Here is a 14,961-nt window from a genome sequence, read left to right as displayed (position 1 = left end):
GTTAGTGATACATACTTGCAGAATCCCCTCTTCCTCCACTTCTTGAACTCCAGGTGCATCCCACCTTCAAGTATGAAGATGCTTAACTCTGTCCCCGAAGAGTCTCCCATTTTTTTTCTCCTAATCCACCTCTATTCTTCTCTGGCACCAACTGATCTTCTGAAGCAATCCATACCAGACAACCAAACAACCTCCCCACTTTTCTAGGACTCAGAAAGGCTAGCAGAAACAAGGGATTGGAACACACACCAAACAAAGATAAGACTAGATAGCACCACTTAAAATCACAACATACCAACCCCAGATGCCTGGACACCAGTAAAAGAAAACACAATCAGTGACAGCCATGCCATAATCCATGATTAATCCTTCTCTATTCTTCATAGCCAGAATTTGAAAACTGCTTAGATGTTCATTCATAGATGAATAGATAAGAAAATGTGGCACATTTGCATAAAAATATTACTCAGCTGTTCAAAAAGAATGAAATTCACATGTAAATGAATTGAACTAGAAAAAAAAATACTGAGTAAGGTAACCATACCCAAATAAACATATAAAGACATCTATAATGTGTGTTCTCTTATTTGTTGTGGTTGTCTGAATAAGAATGGCTGCCATAGTTTGCCATATGTTTGCCATATGTTTGACTGCTTAGTCAACAGAAAGTAGCACTATTTGAAAATATTAGAAGGATTAAGGAGTCTGAATTTTTGTAGGTACAGTGTCACTAGGGTAGGCTTTTAGAATTCAAAAACCCATGCCAAACCTCTTTCTCGGCCACAGATCATCATGTATTTCTAAGCTACTGTCCTAGGGTCTACCTGTTTCCCACCATGCTTCCTGCTGTGATAATAATGAAGTGAATCTCTAAAACTGTAAGGAAGCCCCCAATTAATTGCTTTTTTCTTATAATAGCTTCCTTGGACATGGTTTTTCATCATAGAAAAAGAACAGTGATTAAAAATATGCGGATTTTAGCATTTGATAGGCATGCTGCAATCCATGTAATCACAGTGTAAAGGATCTTCCAAAGTGAAATTAGAATATATAATTATGGGGAGAAAGGAAGGAATCTAGAAAATAACGATTAAACGGATAAAGGGAGAGAAGAAGAGAGCAAAGCAAGTGATACAGCAGGGACACCTGTAACTGGAGGTTTCTCTTCCACCCACCAGTTCCCAAATAAACACTCTGAGGCTTAATATTAACTACAAACTGTTTGGCCTATTAGCTCAAGCTTATTATTAACTAACTCTTACAACTTAAATTAACTTATTTCTATTATACTATATTTTACTACAAGGCTTGTGGCTTATTACCTCACATCTTGCTTCCCTGATTGCTGCTGGCCTCTCCCTGACTCTGCCTTCTTTTTCCCTGTTTCTCAGCTTGGATATCCTGCCTAGCTGTATTCTGCCTAGTTATTGGTTAAATCAGCTTTTTAATGGTAATAAGACATATTCACAGCATTCAGAAGGGTATCCCATTTTAGACAGCTAAAACTAATTGTCATTTGAGGGTTTATATAGAAACCCACTACAGTCGAAGATTTTTTAAATTTATACACAGAGGAAAGAGCTCTAAATGGAGGGAGATAAAGCTCCCTCCCCCCAAATCTCTATCCACCGAGTGCTTCAGACTCATGAATTGGTTACATCTAATTGTGTTGTTAGCAAAGAGGACCATGAAAACCCCCAAACAACTCAAACTTTTTGCCAAGGTTATTGTTTGCTCTTCAGAAACTGATGGTTTCACCCTACTGGTGAAGACAAGGCCAATATATTCCATTGAATACAGAGAAGTTGAGCAGGGTCCTAAATAAAAGTCTTTTCCCCTACTGACTAGTGTTTGTTTTTCTGGAAGGTATTTTGCATTCCTAGAGAAGAAAAGTAAACACCAACCATGTTACAACAACTTCAATCTATGTTGGTGATCTGTCTCCATAATATACTGGTAAAATTATGTCATAAATGAGGGAGTACCCCACAACTATCTGATTGGATTTAAACACCACACCATATGATAAATCTTTCAATGACACTGACTTGGTATCTCAAGACTAGATAGGCCATGGACCTAGGAAAGCATTGTATCATGATTAATAAAAACCCAGAGACTGATATTGAAGGTCAGAAAAGCAGATCAGACAGCCCCTGGCTCTTACCTCTACTTCAAAATGGTGATTCTGCCCCAAGGAATCTTCAGAATGAGACTGTGTCTGAGAGCTGTCTCCTCCCATATTATATTCTTCTCTTGGGCTAGGATTAAAGGCATGTACCACTACCATCTGGTTTCTATGGCAAACTAGTGTGACTATTGGGATTAAAGATGTGTGTCACCACTGTCTGGTCTACTCTCTGATCTTTAGGCAAGCCTTATGTATTAAAGTAGTTCCTGCCTTTCTTTTTTCCTTTCTTCCTCTTCCTGTTTACCTCCCTCCCTTATCTACTGAGAATTAGTTTAAGCCCCTCTTTCAAATTGTCTCTGAGGTTTCTGTTTTCACTCTACTTGTGGACAGTGACTGATCTGTAAGAAATCCTTCACATATTTCTCTTAGTAGTCTTGAGGAGTAACTACTTTTATCTATTCTAAGGGGTTTGCTGTTTGTCTATCATTTATAAAAATTAAACACACAAAAAATCACACCACTGATAAATTGCAGTTCCATTTTCAAATCTAACCAAATGATTTTGAGTGATTATTTTTATCCATTGTATGCTATGTTTTAAAAACTCCTTATAAAAAGTTTAGGGTTGGGGTTCTCTAGTTATAAGTTTTCTAAAGTTTTTATTCTCTCTTTCTTTACACTTAATATTTAAATGCATTTAAATACATGACTCTTCACATTTTCAACAGAGGAGTGAGTAATCCAACCTGTATTTCATTATGATAACTATATACAGTGAGAGGACTATTGGAAGCGGCAGAACTAGTTGAAGAAACTGAATAAATGTTAATAAAGTGACTGACAGAATAAAAGAGGCATGAATTGCTTGGGTTGAGATAGATACATAAGACCTGATAATGAACAGTGTTGAGAAGCAGGGAGGAGAGAGTGGAACTTGGGGGTTTCTTTCTTGAGTAATTGAATAAAAGATATTAGCACAAAAGCAGAAAAAAGAGAAATAGTATTCGAGAAGACAATCAACATGGTTTGGGAATAATGAAATTAAATTATCTTCAGGAAGCCCATAGAAACTCATAAAAATAACTGGGCAAGATTATTGCGTGTAGTTTTCATAAATGTACACACCAAGACCCAAATACTCCCAAGATATTGTAGAGTTAGAGAGACAATTGCTGCACAGGAAAGGCCAATGGGTAGTCTTAGGAAACACAGGCCCTGTGTATGTATGTTTCCCCTTTCAGTTTAGAGTCATGTCAAACTTCAAAAGCAAACAAAAACTTAAAAAGATATGGTTTAATTATGTTAACAAACAAAACCAAAAACATTTGATAAGCAGAATGAATGGATTTCTTCAGTTGTAATTCCAAAGGACCTTTAACAATCTCCTGATAATCAAAACTGTCCAGAGGGTCCTGGGGTGTGCCTAAAGATTCCCCACCTCACTGAAACCCTACACGTGAGAAACTAGAGTACCAGTAAATGAATCTCTGCTTCTAGCCTCGAACTTACTCAGTATTGTCTCAAAAGTGAGAAGTCACATTTCAAAACCATCTTGAAATATTCTGGGGGTAAAATGCTTTGGAAAATCAAACGCACGAGCTGAGAGCTGCAACTTGGAAAGCACAGCTCACTCTTACCTAGGCAACTACGATAGTCACCAAACAACTTGTATGGAACAAAGCACTCTCTGCTAGGAACTTTATATGTGTGATCTTAATTTATTCCTAACAGAAACCTTGCAAGCTAATTATTATTTCTCCTATGTTAATAGTCAGAAAATCATTGTTTTCTTCGGATCATATGATGTCAGTGACTAGTCACAGTGGTTCTTAATGCTTTGTTCTTCCAGCATCCAGATAATTCTTTTCTGTATCAGTGTAAAAATCAAAGAAAAAAAATCAAAGAATCATTTGCATTCTTGCCTTTTGTCGGGTATGTTATGTAAGTGATTTTGATTAATTTGTTAAGTTAGCCTGTGTTGACAAAGCATACATATTCACTCAGTCTGGATGAAGAACGGCGTAAAGATTTCACACTTTCTTCCAGCTCCTCTTCAAGTGCTCCCAACACTGGCTCCTCCCATGGCCATTAAAAGTCTTGGGGAAAGAAGCTGAAATTTAAGGATAGCACCTACCTGTTGTCACCCTCTCTGGAGAAAAAGACTGAGAAGGTTTGAATGTTTCCTTTTGTTTCTGCAGGTGGACGCCAACTCAGACGGACAAAGCGACTAGAAACCAAGACAGGGACCACATCTCTGGGAGCAGAAGGAAGGATACTGGAGCTTGGGATGGCTAAGGAGAGACAAGAGGAGACCATCAGAAGTGTTGGTGCTGACTTCAGCATGAAGTCAGAGCTGAATTATAACATCCATAGCCAAGAATATCAAATAACTTCTAACAAAGGCTAACAAGAGAAATAAATAGCATCTAAAGTGAAATCAAGGATAAACTAGAATTCCCCGACTTTTGAACAGTGACTTATCAATAACGTATATGATTTTATTGTATGATATGTAGTTTTTATTATTCTTGGAATCAATGACAAAAATAGAAACAATGCCAATGTAGGCAAACAACAGCAAAAGACATTGACTAATGCATTTATTTTAATGTTTAAAAGTCATTTTGTGTGAGTGTGCATATGTGTGCATGTGTGTGCGTGTGTGTGTGGTCTGTGTGTGTTGTGTGATGTGAATGCATTAGCAAGCATATGCCACTGCACACAGATCAGAAAAAACAGTACAGTAGCCGGGCGGTGGTGGCGCATGCCTTTAATCCCAGCACTCGGGAGGCAGAGGCAGGTGGATCTCTGTGAGTTCGAGGCCAGCCTGGTCTACAAGAGCTAGTTCCAGGACAGGAACCAAAAAAGCTACAGAGAAACCCTGTCTCGAAAACAAACAAAAAAAAACAAAACAGTACAGTAGGGACTCTCCATCCACCATAACAAAGCCTTAATAATGTGAATTTCTAATATATATTTAAGATCTAGATAGGCTTTTGCTTTAGAGGTATGGAATCAATACAATATTTATAATAATATTATAATTTTATAATAAAATAAATTTTATGATAAAAGTAATATGTTTCTTAGGAGATCAGTGAAGAAATATTTTGAACAAAAGATGGATCAGTGATATGAATGTAAAACAAATTATCATATGTAATTAATGACATTTTTCTGAATCCTTTCTGGCAAGAAGCAGGAGTTGAGTAAGTAAACGAATAAATGAGTGAATGAACAAATAAATTCATGTGTCCATATTTGAAGTAAAAGCTACAATCTAGAATATTAGCAAGATGTTCATGTACAAAGTTAAATTAGTAATGATTTGGTCAAAATGGAATCAATTAGCTTTTCCAACAGGTTGAAACAGAAAGAGAAGGGTCATACTCTCACAGGGATGTAACAAAAGCTGCTGATTGCTTTGTTTGTGATTTTCTTTATTTTGGAAGATGCAATTATATATAATTATCATAAATAGGGATGCCATCCTGATGTCAGGTAAATACACAATTTCTACTGTCAAAGAAAAGTTATGATTCTTTTAATTACTGATTTCTTAGGTGAGAGGTGATTAACAACAGAAAAGACACAGGACAAACAGTTGTACACAAGCTGACATAGACTTCTGTAAGATTCTCATTTAATATTAATCTGTTGAGATACCAACATTCCAAAACACAAGCATAGACTTCTATGTGAGCATAACGCCACATGAAAACAAAATGTTATGACAAAACCTTAATTTACTCAGAGTAGGCTTTTGATACAATTTAGAGTAGTCTGTTTATGTAATATTAGAGGACTGAAAATAATTAAAAGCAACAAGTTAAGAGCATTATAATCAGTGTGAAACCAAGTGATCAACACCTCCCCATCTCTAGCCTCAGGGGCAAGTCACCCTAGGTATAGCTCTGTGTACTCAACAGTATTGGGTCCTGCACAGTTATGTGATTATATTGTAGTTTTCTCTCTGTATCTGCTCTATTAATTTTAAAATAAATTATGTGGAAGAGAACAGGCAGATGGACAGTTTAAAATAATATGTTTTATGTTGTAAACTATGGAAGAATACATTTGAAATGTCACATTTAGCAAATGATAGGAGAGTCAGGTGATAGATTTGCAATTAGTTTGGTATCACCATGCCACCATAAGTGCATGTCTTAGTTATGGTTACACTGGCTGTGATTAAAAAAGCATGACCAAAAGCAAGATGGGGAAGACAGGCTTCATTTGGCTATACTTCCACACCATTGTTCACCATCAAAGGAAGTCAAGGAAGGAACTTGGGCACAGAGGTTGATGCAGAGGCCATGGAGAGTGCTGCTAAATGCTTTGCACTCAAGGTTTGCTCACTCTGCTTTCTTATAGAACCCGGATGACCATCTCAAAGATGGCACCACCCACCAAGGCTGAAGCCTCCCATCTCAATCATTAATTGAGAAAATTACAGGCTTATCTACAACCTGATCTGATGGAGGCATTTTCTGAGTTTTGGTTCCTTCCTCTCAAATGACTTCAGCTTGTATCAAGTTGACATAAAATCATCCAGCACAGTGCATACACCAAAATATCACAGTGTCCGCCATACATGTATAAGAATTGACTTCATTTAAATAAAATACGATTACTATGTAGTTTTCAGTTGAATAGGGACTGGCCAAAGGCCGAAGTAGTTAGCATGAATAATCTGCTGGTATAGAGAAAAAAATGCCTTTAAACTTTAACAATACATAATTGTAATTTGCTGTAGAGTGTCCCTGAATTTAAAAGCGAACTTAGTGACTATTGCTCATCGGAAGGGCTCTGCAGCACTTAGAGTTGGAAAAATGGATTTGCAGATTTTTGAGTCACTTTTCAATTCCAACGTCATTCTTCTCCTAATTATGGTGTGTTTGTAAATGCATAATTCATCTTTGATGGATATGTTTTTTTCTTTTGTTCAGCTTCCTGAATCAAGAAAATGTTTCATCTTGACAGATGATTTCTAGCCTCAAGCTAAAAAACAGCACAGTTTCCTCTACAGAACCTGTTTTTGTTTTTTGAAAAGCAATGAGGAATAGTTTATTCTAGAGCAATGTTGAGTGACCAGGGCCTGGAAATATAAACGGAGGTTACACCAGATTCAATGTGAAATTGATTCCATGAAGTTTTATAATTTTATAGAAAAAATATAGGGCTAAATGAAGGCACATTTAGCATGCACAGATGAGATCAGAGAGATGATTATAGCAAAATGAGGCAAGCATTTTTATAGGTCCAAGATGTTATCTAATGATATCCTTTGCTTTTAGATAGATGGAAGCTATCTGTCTGCTAAGTAAATAGATTTTAAAAGTTTTTTTTTTAATCTATCATTACTCCTAGGATGTTAGCTCACACACAGAAGTGGGCAAGGACAGAGGTGAGAACTAGCCCCAGGTACCAGCCTCTTGAATCTGCCACATGCAATCTCTCTGTTGGTATGGGGTTCCCCTCTGTATGCTACGAATATCATTTGTTAGTAAAGAAATGGGCTTGGCCTGCTAGGGCAGAACAGAGCTAGGTGGGGAAAACTAAACTGAATGTTGGGAGAAAGAAGGATGGAGTCAGAGAGAAGCCATGTAGCTCTGCCAGAGACAAACACTGGAACTTTACCCAGTAAGTCACAGTCTCGTGGCAATACACAGATTAATTTAAGATATGAGTTACCCAGAAATACACTATTGGCCAAACAGTATTGCAAATAATGTGATTTCTGTGTTATTATTCTGGGGCTGAGCAGCAGGAAACAAGCAAGTGACCTCCTACAACACTCCATGTTACTGAAGGTCTAAGCAACCAGCCAGGTTCAACAGGCACAACTTCTTCTCAGGAGCTTTCATTCATAGTTCCTACTGTTGGCTAAACATTACATTCTGTATGTGTGGGGACCATGTATTATTTATTAAATATTATAAGGTAGCTCATGACTAGGAAGGCTTCCGCTTTGTGTTGGGATCTAATGTAGATGGAACTGAGATGTTGGGAATACCCCAGTCTTCAGGAGAAGGGAATAACTGGTAAACACTATTAAGGAAGCAACTCCCCATGCAGCAGCTTTTTGAAAAGTCACATTTCTGGTCATTTAAATATTAGTAAGTTGGTTCAGTGAATGCAAAAACTATATACAGGAGAAACTGTACAGTCAATCTTGATAAAAATATGTAAAATCTGGTTATTTTTGATGTTTGTTCCATTTATAATCTTCACTCCATTAATCCTAATTGTGTTTCTCCTTTCTTAATTTTAGGTATATTAATCTATATCCCATGTAAATATTATGTCATATACAGAGGGGATTAAAAGAACATATCCAGATCATGACGGCTAATGTATAAAGTATCTTTAAACTGATTTTGCAGACTATTTTCTCTAGTTCTCTGATTGCATTCACTTTGTTCAGTGACTGGCTGGGTCAGTAGCCTGCTGTGAACTAAACTGGTTATCTGTGAAATCCTTTAAGTGTGGAGAGGAAGGAGGTGCCTCACTTTCAAATGGTTTGAAAAGCATTTTCCATGTGAAATTCATAACCGTTACATAAAGGTAGCGATTTTTACAGAATGGCAGGAAGTTTTCAAGTTAGTTCTGGCTCCATGGACCCTTTGTTTACTTTTTGGTATATATAAGTTTTTCCCCAGAGAAGTAGAGTATTTACAATAAATAAAAGATTGGCTGCAAGTCAGTCTGTTAGAGCAGAATTGGGAGAGGAATGGAAAAGACTGACATCTGATACACACTATTTCTCTTGAGAGCAAAGACAAAGAAAGGTACACAAAATCTCCCTGATTTCAGCCTAACAGGTGCTTTAAAGAAGCATAGAGAAGCCAAGTTCTCTCCCTCTTCTCAACTTGCTTCTCTTTCCGGAGCATTCTTCTAGTTAAGGTCAGACACATAACACCCACCAGTCAATGTTTACATCTATGCCCAACATTCCTGTTCGCTATATTCCGGATTTTCCCACTGAACAAAGCCCACACAGCTGCACTCTGTTGTGGTCACTGTGACATGTTTATCCCTGTTCTATCCATGCTCATCAAACCTAACACAAGTGTCTCCCAGCGACAACACCTTCGTGTAATTCACCTTCCTTCAGCTCATACTCTATTCAGCATCCAGAATAAGCTTATACAAATACACACTTGATCATATGCCTCTCCTGCTTATTTGTCCTCAATATCTTCTCTTTATCCCAGGGCAAATTTCAAATTTCACAGTCAGTTTGCTGTTTTAGCTCATGTTTACCGTTTGCCTTGGTTAGACTTCCTCTACCAAACTAAAAAGAGCTTAAGAATGTACACATTGTTATGGAAGACATCGCTGGAATTACCAGTGTGGAAGAGGTCACAAAGCAAAACAGGGCAGAGAGGGAGTGCTTAAAGAATGACATATGTGTGACCTAGATTCTTAACTGTGGCTTTTGGCCGAAGGGGAATCACCTATTTGAATGCAGGGATAGCAAAATACTGGAAAAGAGTAAAAGTTTTCTGAAAGCATAATGATCAAAATTTAAGCTAAAGTCAAACGTGTAATAAGTCTGAGGTATTTCTGGCTGAAAATCGACCGGACCGTAAGCAGTCACTTGACTTTATCCTTCCATCCTGAACATATAACATATGCACTTCACCCTGGGAGTGGTATCAAGCCATGCAGGGCCAATGCCAACTGCCTGAAGCACTCATCTCAGACTTGCGACTATTGACTATTAAGAGCAGCATGATTTCTCCTAAACTTGCAGAATTTCCTGCTCTTGGAAGTATAATAGTTAAATTGTGGAAAACAAATACAATGTTTTCCTATAGGTCATCACTCTACATCTAACTCTCAACTTAATATATGTTACATTATGTTGGGCTAGTGTTTTTTAATCCTACTTGAATTGCTTACTTGAGTTTCATTTGCAAAATAAATTTTGCCTTGAAATTAGACAGATATTTCAACAATTCCTGAAATGCCCTTTAACATCATCCATTTTTGTACTACCTAGTTCCCAACATTGATAACTATAAAATCAAATCACAAATCTCCTCTGAAAAAAGACTCTATATTCTACAGTATCAATTAGTCAGTCAAGATGTAAATCTTTATGTAAATATAAACTGTATCAAAATCCTTAGTATACGGACATACTTTCATGTATAATAAATGGTAAATTTACATGCACACCAAGACTTTTTTATATAGAGTATATATAATTTATCATCAGTAATTTGATTTGTATATCATATGTGTGTGCATCAAGGATCACACAAAATGTGTGTGTGTGTGTGTGTGTGTGTGTGTGTGTATACAGGGTCACAAAACTTCTAGGATGAAAAACATCAATGTGGAAAATAAAACTTTGACTGGCTGACTTAAGCACTCAGGAAGCTAAGGCAGCATGACCCCAAGTCTGTAGTCAGTCTGCGCTATGTAGTGAAGCTTATTACCAAATGAAAACCAAAGAATGAGTTATTGAGATAGTGTTAATTGTGGAAAATTCAGTGATCATCCCCACGGGAAATTCTGTAATTCAAGTGAGTGAAACCCATTTCTAAAGGAAGAAATTTGGGGTGCTTAGCATCTTTCTGCTCCTCCCCTGCATGAGGTTGAAGAAGATTAGGGTGAGCATTTTTTTTTCTTGTTCAATCGAAACATGTGTCCTGTGTCTAGTAAAATGTCTTTGGGCTAAGGCTTACAGTTATGCCCCACAGACAGTGCTCATTATCTCTAACCATATGAGCAACCTTTGCTCCAGGTATAGAGAGATACAGACATCAGAAGCATCCATTGTTCTTGTGGCAGATATAGGAAACCCTGGCTGCGTTTGGTGCTTCTATTCAGCCCTTTAAATTCATGTTTGTCCTCCGGCAATGTCCAGTGTGGTTCAAGCAATCTCCACTCTCCTACAGCTGACAGTATCATGGGCTCACTTCCCCAGAAGTGCTTTCTCTGTGGGAAAAGCAGCAGAGAGTTTGCAAAGCAGGAAACAAGTAATTATTTTTATGGTAAGAAGAATGTCTAAAAGTAAATAATGAATGATTCTATTTAAAAGAAGGTTTAGGTCTAAGAAATAAATCAAGAAATGAGTATTTTTAAATAAAACTAAAACAAGCAAGGCTGTCCTAGTGGAATGGTTTTAAATGAGTCAGTGTCTAAGGACAGCCAAAAACCATACTCTTGATTACTGTCAGTAAGGTTGTCCAAGCACCACCTTTTCAGAATTCAATTCAGTGAAAATGCCTTCCACTTAAAACTCTCCATTCCATTGGGTTGGATATTATAACTTCAGTAAATATAGAACTTAAAATTAACAAATAATTTCTTCCTCTGGAAATTCATCTACAATTATAGACCGCAAACAGCTCAAAAAAGATCACCTCTGCAGCTGTCAACTTAAAAGAGCGCTGGTTTCTTACTAAATACCTTTTCTCTTTCCAAATGTGAATAGTGATGACTTCAAAAATTTGTGAAGTTTGTCAAGAAGTTAGAAAAATATATTTCAAAAAACTATGGAAAAAGTTTTCAAATCATTTTCCTTCCAGGAAAACTCATTCCTACGTGACATCTTAACCAAAATCAAGCTGGCTTTTTGCCCATCGCAAGCATGCCAATGAGGAGTGCATTGGGAGTGTGCTCACAAATAGACGTTCTTTTCCACGGTGGCTCCAGGAGTTGCTTCTTATTCAGCTGGTCCAGATTCATATAGTATAGATCAAACTGAGAACAGCCAGAACCGCAGATGCTTTCTCCCTCCGCGTAAATGGTTGTCATATGACAAAGAATAGATACCCTTTTCTTAGAGCAATAGCTTCTTTTATTGTATAGGGGAATTAATATTGTCCATGCTATGCTAATCATCCACGCTTTCTTTCAACATTAACTTCTCTTCAAATAAGGTCTCAATGAAGAACCAATCAGAACCTCTTTTCACCTCTCTTAGAGACCTAATCTCCTGTCTGGCCCTAATCTCTCTGGCCCATTACTGTTTCCATGGTTACAGCTTCTTTATCTGTTGTGAGGGAGAGGAAAAAGTGAATGTGCTGTACTCTAACAGCACAGTCTTCCTCTTTTAGGAACACTTTAAAAATATCAGAGTAGAAAATTTCAAATGGTTATGGCGATTTCTGATGTTAATTATAAATCACAAAAATGATTTGGAAATAAAAAGCGGTATTTTATAGCATACTATTGAGTACATTTTTTTTCATAAAGTTAGTCCTCTGGGGTACCAGAAGTAATTTTTCTTTTACAAATTTAAAATTTAGTGTTTGGGGACATTTCTTTTTGCTCTGAGCATATTAATAGTATATTACCTTCATTCCCTACATATAATATAAAAGTTAAAATATATTTCTAATACAAAATGTATTTAACTTATTAAGCTTCTAACAAAAAGATTAATTTCCCTGTCATTCCCCATGTTATTAACTAAGATATGTAATTCATCTACCAACCGACCGTTTTATTAGCTACTGAAATGCCCTAATCTAAAGACATCGCAGAAATAAAGTATATGTAAGCATTATTAGTGAAGAAAAAGAAAATTCCATTGAAATATTTAAATACTTTTTCTCTCTCTTTCTGTTGGTAGCTTAAACATGTTCTGTTTAAGTGGGGAAGTGGATAAAATTGAAATGCTCAACGTTCATAAATTAATTTCATAATTTGTCCACAAAAGAAGCTTGTCTGTGTGATTATGACATTTTTAAAACATAATTTGTTTTATAAAGTTTTCAAATGTTTTCAGATTTGAAAGAACTGTGGCATTTTGGAAAAAAGAAATGCGAATTTTTAAAAATATGGGCTTAGATAGCCTTTCCTTTTAAGTAAATGAAAAAAAGTTAATATACTTCAAATACTCAATAATCTTAATCTTGTGACTAAGAAGATGGGCTGGTGGGTACAGCGCTTGCAGTGCAAACATGGGCAGGTGTGCACCTGCATTCCCAGCACTCACGTATAAAGTTGGGCAATATTCCCAAGTCTATATTCCCAGTACTGGTGGAAATGTGGCTAAGGGGTTTTGGTTGCCCAGCCAGTATAGTCAATTGTATGCCATGTTCAGTGAGAGACCCACTGTGACAGCCAAACACATATAGACAATATCGAATGACACACCAGAGGAATCAGCACTTTCATTCCCTTTAACATTATCCCTTTTCAGTTTGAGGAACCTTTAAGCTCATCTTTCCTGTTGCTTTATAAAGCACACATTGAAGGCTTGTCAACTACAGACACTGCATGTTCTGCTGACATTAACATTCTTCCCATCCTTGTAAACAGCTGCTGTCTTTATCCCATCCCCTCTATTTTTTTCTCCTTATTACATTTCACTACTCTCTAAGGCAGTATCTTTTTATCCTTTATTTTTTAATTTTCGAATCGATTTCTGTGTATATACTGATATTTCATACAAGCATGCACTTACATAAATTCATGTGTACACATCAGTAGACAAAGCACATACAGATGAGAAGGCAATGTTGAGTGACTTCTGATGTACTGCATCTTACTTTATGATATACGGTCTCTCTTGATATATTCACCAGTTTGTCTTGGCTGCCTGGTCAGCTCCCCCCAGGAAACCTCTTGACTCTGCCTAACACTAGGGCTACAGGTACCGGCTTCCATAACTGACTTTTACATGGTTGCTAGGATCTAAACTCCCATCCTCACATTTGCGTAGGAAAGTGCATAAGAATTCTCCTCAGCCTTTAGAAAACAAATTTTAAGTGTGTCCAATGTCAAGCCAGTATAGGTAGCATTTATATCCACTGGCTTATTCTACCTTAACAAAATTTTTCCAGTGCATTCCACAACCTAGCAAGGGTCAGCATCCACTTTCCCACAAACAGTGTTACATTATTAGCAGATAACACATCTTTATTTGTTCACCCATCAAGGTCTACCACAGCTGATTACACATCCTGACTTTTGAGATGTATGTATCGCAATAATTTAGGAGTTCAGGTATCTCTTTCAAATACTTATTTAACTTCCTTTAGAGATACCAGGTTTGAGGACAGGTACATCACACAGAGGTTGTTTAGTGTTTTAGAGGATCATCCACACTCATCTCTGTAATTGCTGTATACAATGTATCGGGAGACCCAAGTTTTACTGTAAGCTATTTATGCCAATCATCGTCAATCTGAAAATAAACTATAAACATAGGACAAACAATGAATCAAAAGAAATCTCCAAGAAAATACAGGCTTGAAGTGAGAATGGCTATTTTTCAACCAAATAGACAAAGTGAGATGCATTTCAATCTGCTCTGGAAAGTAATGATACATTCCAAAACCATGTCAAAGGCATCATTATGTAAGCATATTTTCTATAGCACAGAGTGCTTTCATGGGAAGGCATAAAAGGAGCTGCAGAATGTGTCTTGGGTTGATCTGCAAATCCAGAAGAGACCTGGGGCTTTGATAGAGGGTGTGTATTCCTCATCTCAGGACCATTCATCAAAGGACACTGCCAGGGGAAAGCTTGATGCTTTAAAAGATTCCCTGTGGTCCTAAACAGAGATAAGCTGAGTGACAAATTCATGGAAGAATTTTTACAGCCACAACCTTTAAAACTTGAATTATTTTTTAAACAAAATGAGGAGGAAAATGATGATTGGTCCACCAGTAAATGTTTCCCCTTTCCCCTATTAATTCTATACATTGTAAGGATAAAAATACATAGATACGCTTTTAATAATTCTCTTATTTCTAAAGTGCTTATCTAGGCAGAAAGTTTTCAAACAGTTTACCCAAGATGCAACAAAAATACCCATAATTGAGGGTAAATGGTCAGAGTAATACACACACATATGTGTG

At 36.9% G+C, this 14,961-nt stretch overlaps 1 protein-coding gene across 1 annotated transcript in view; it reads right to left on the bottom strand.

The window, feature by feature from the left end:
- Dcc (DCC netrin 1 receptor) overlaps window positions 1-14,961 on the bottom strand; it is a 1,030,120-nt gene that overhangs the window by 301,431 nt on the left and 713,728 nt on the right. Inside the window, exon 8 of the mRNA XM_075968336.1 lies at window positions 4,266-4,422. Coding sequence (XP_075824451.1) covers window positions 4,266-4,422 — 157 coding nt within the window. The remainder of the gene's footprint in view (window positions 1-4,265; window positions 4,423-14,961) is intronic.

This window comes from Microtus pennsylvanicus, chromosome 4 (genome assembly GCF_037038515.1).
Source record: "Microtus pennsylvanicus isolate mMicPen1 chromosome 4, mMicPen1.hap1, whole genome shotgun sequence".
Taxonomy (NCBI): Eukaryota; Metazoa; Chordata; class Mammalia; order Rodentia; family Cricetidae; genus Microtus; species Microtus pennsylvanicus.
Note: the sequence above shows the minus strand (reverse complement) of the source record. Positions and strands in the feature narration are given on the sequence as shown.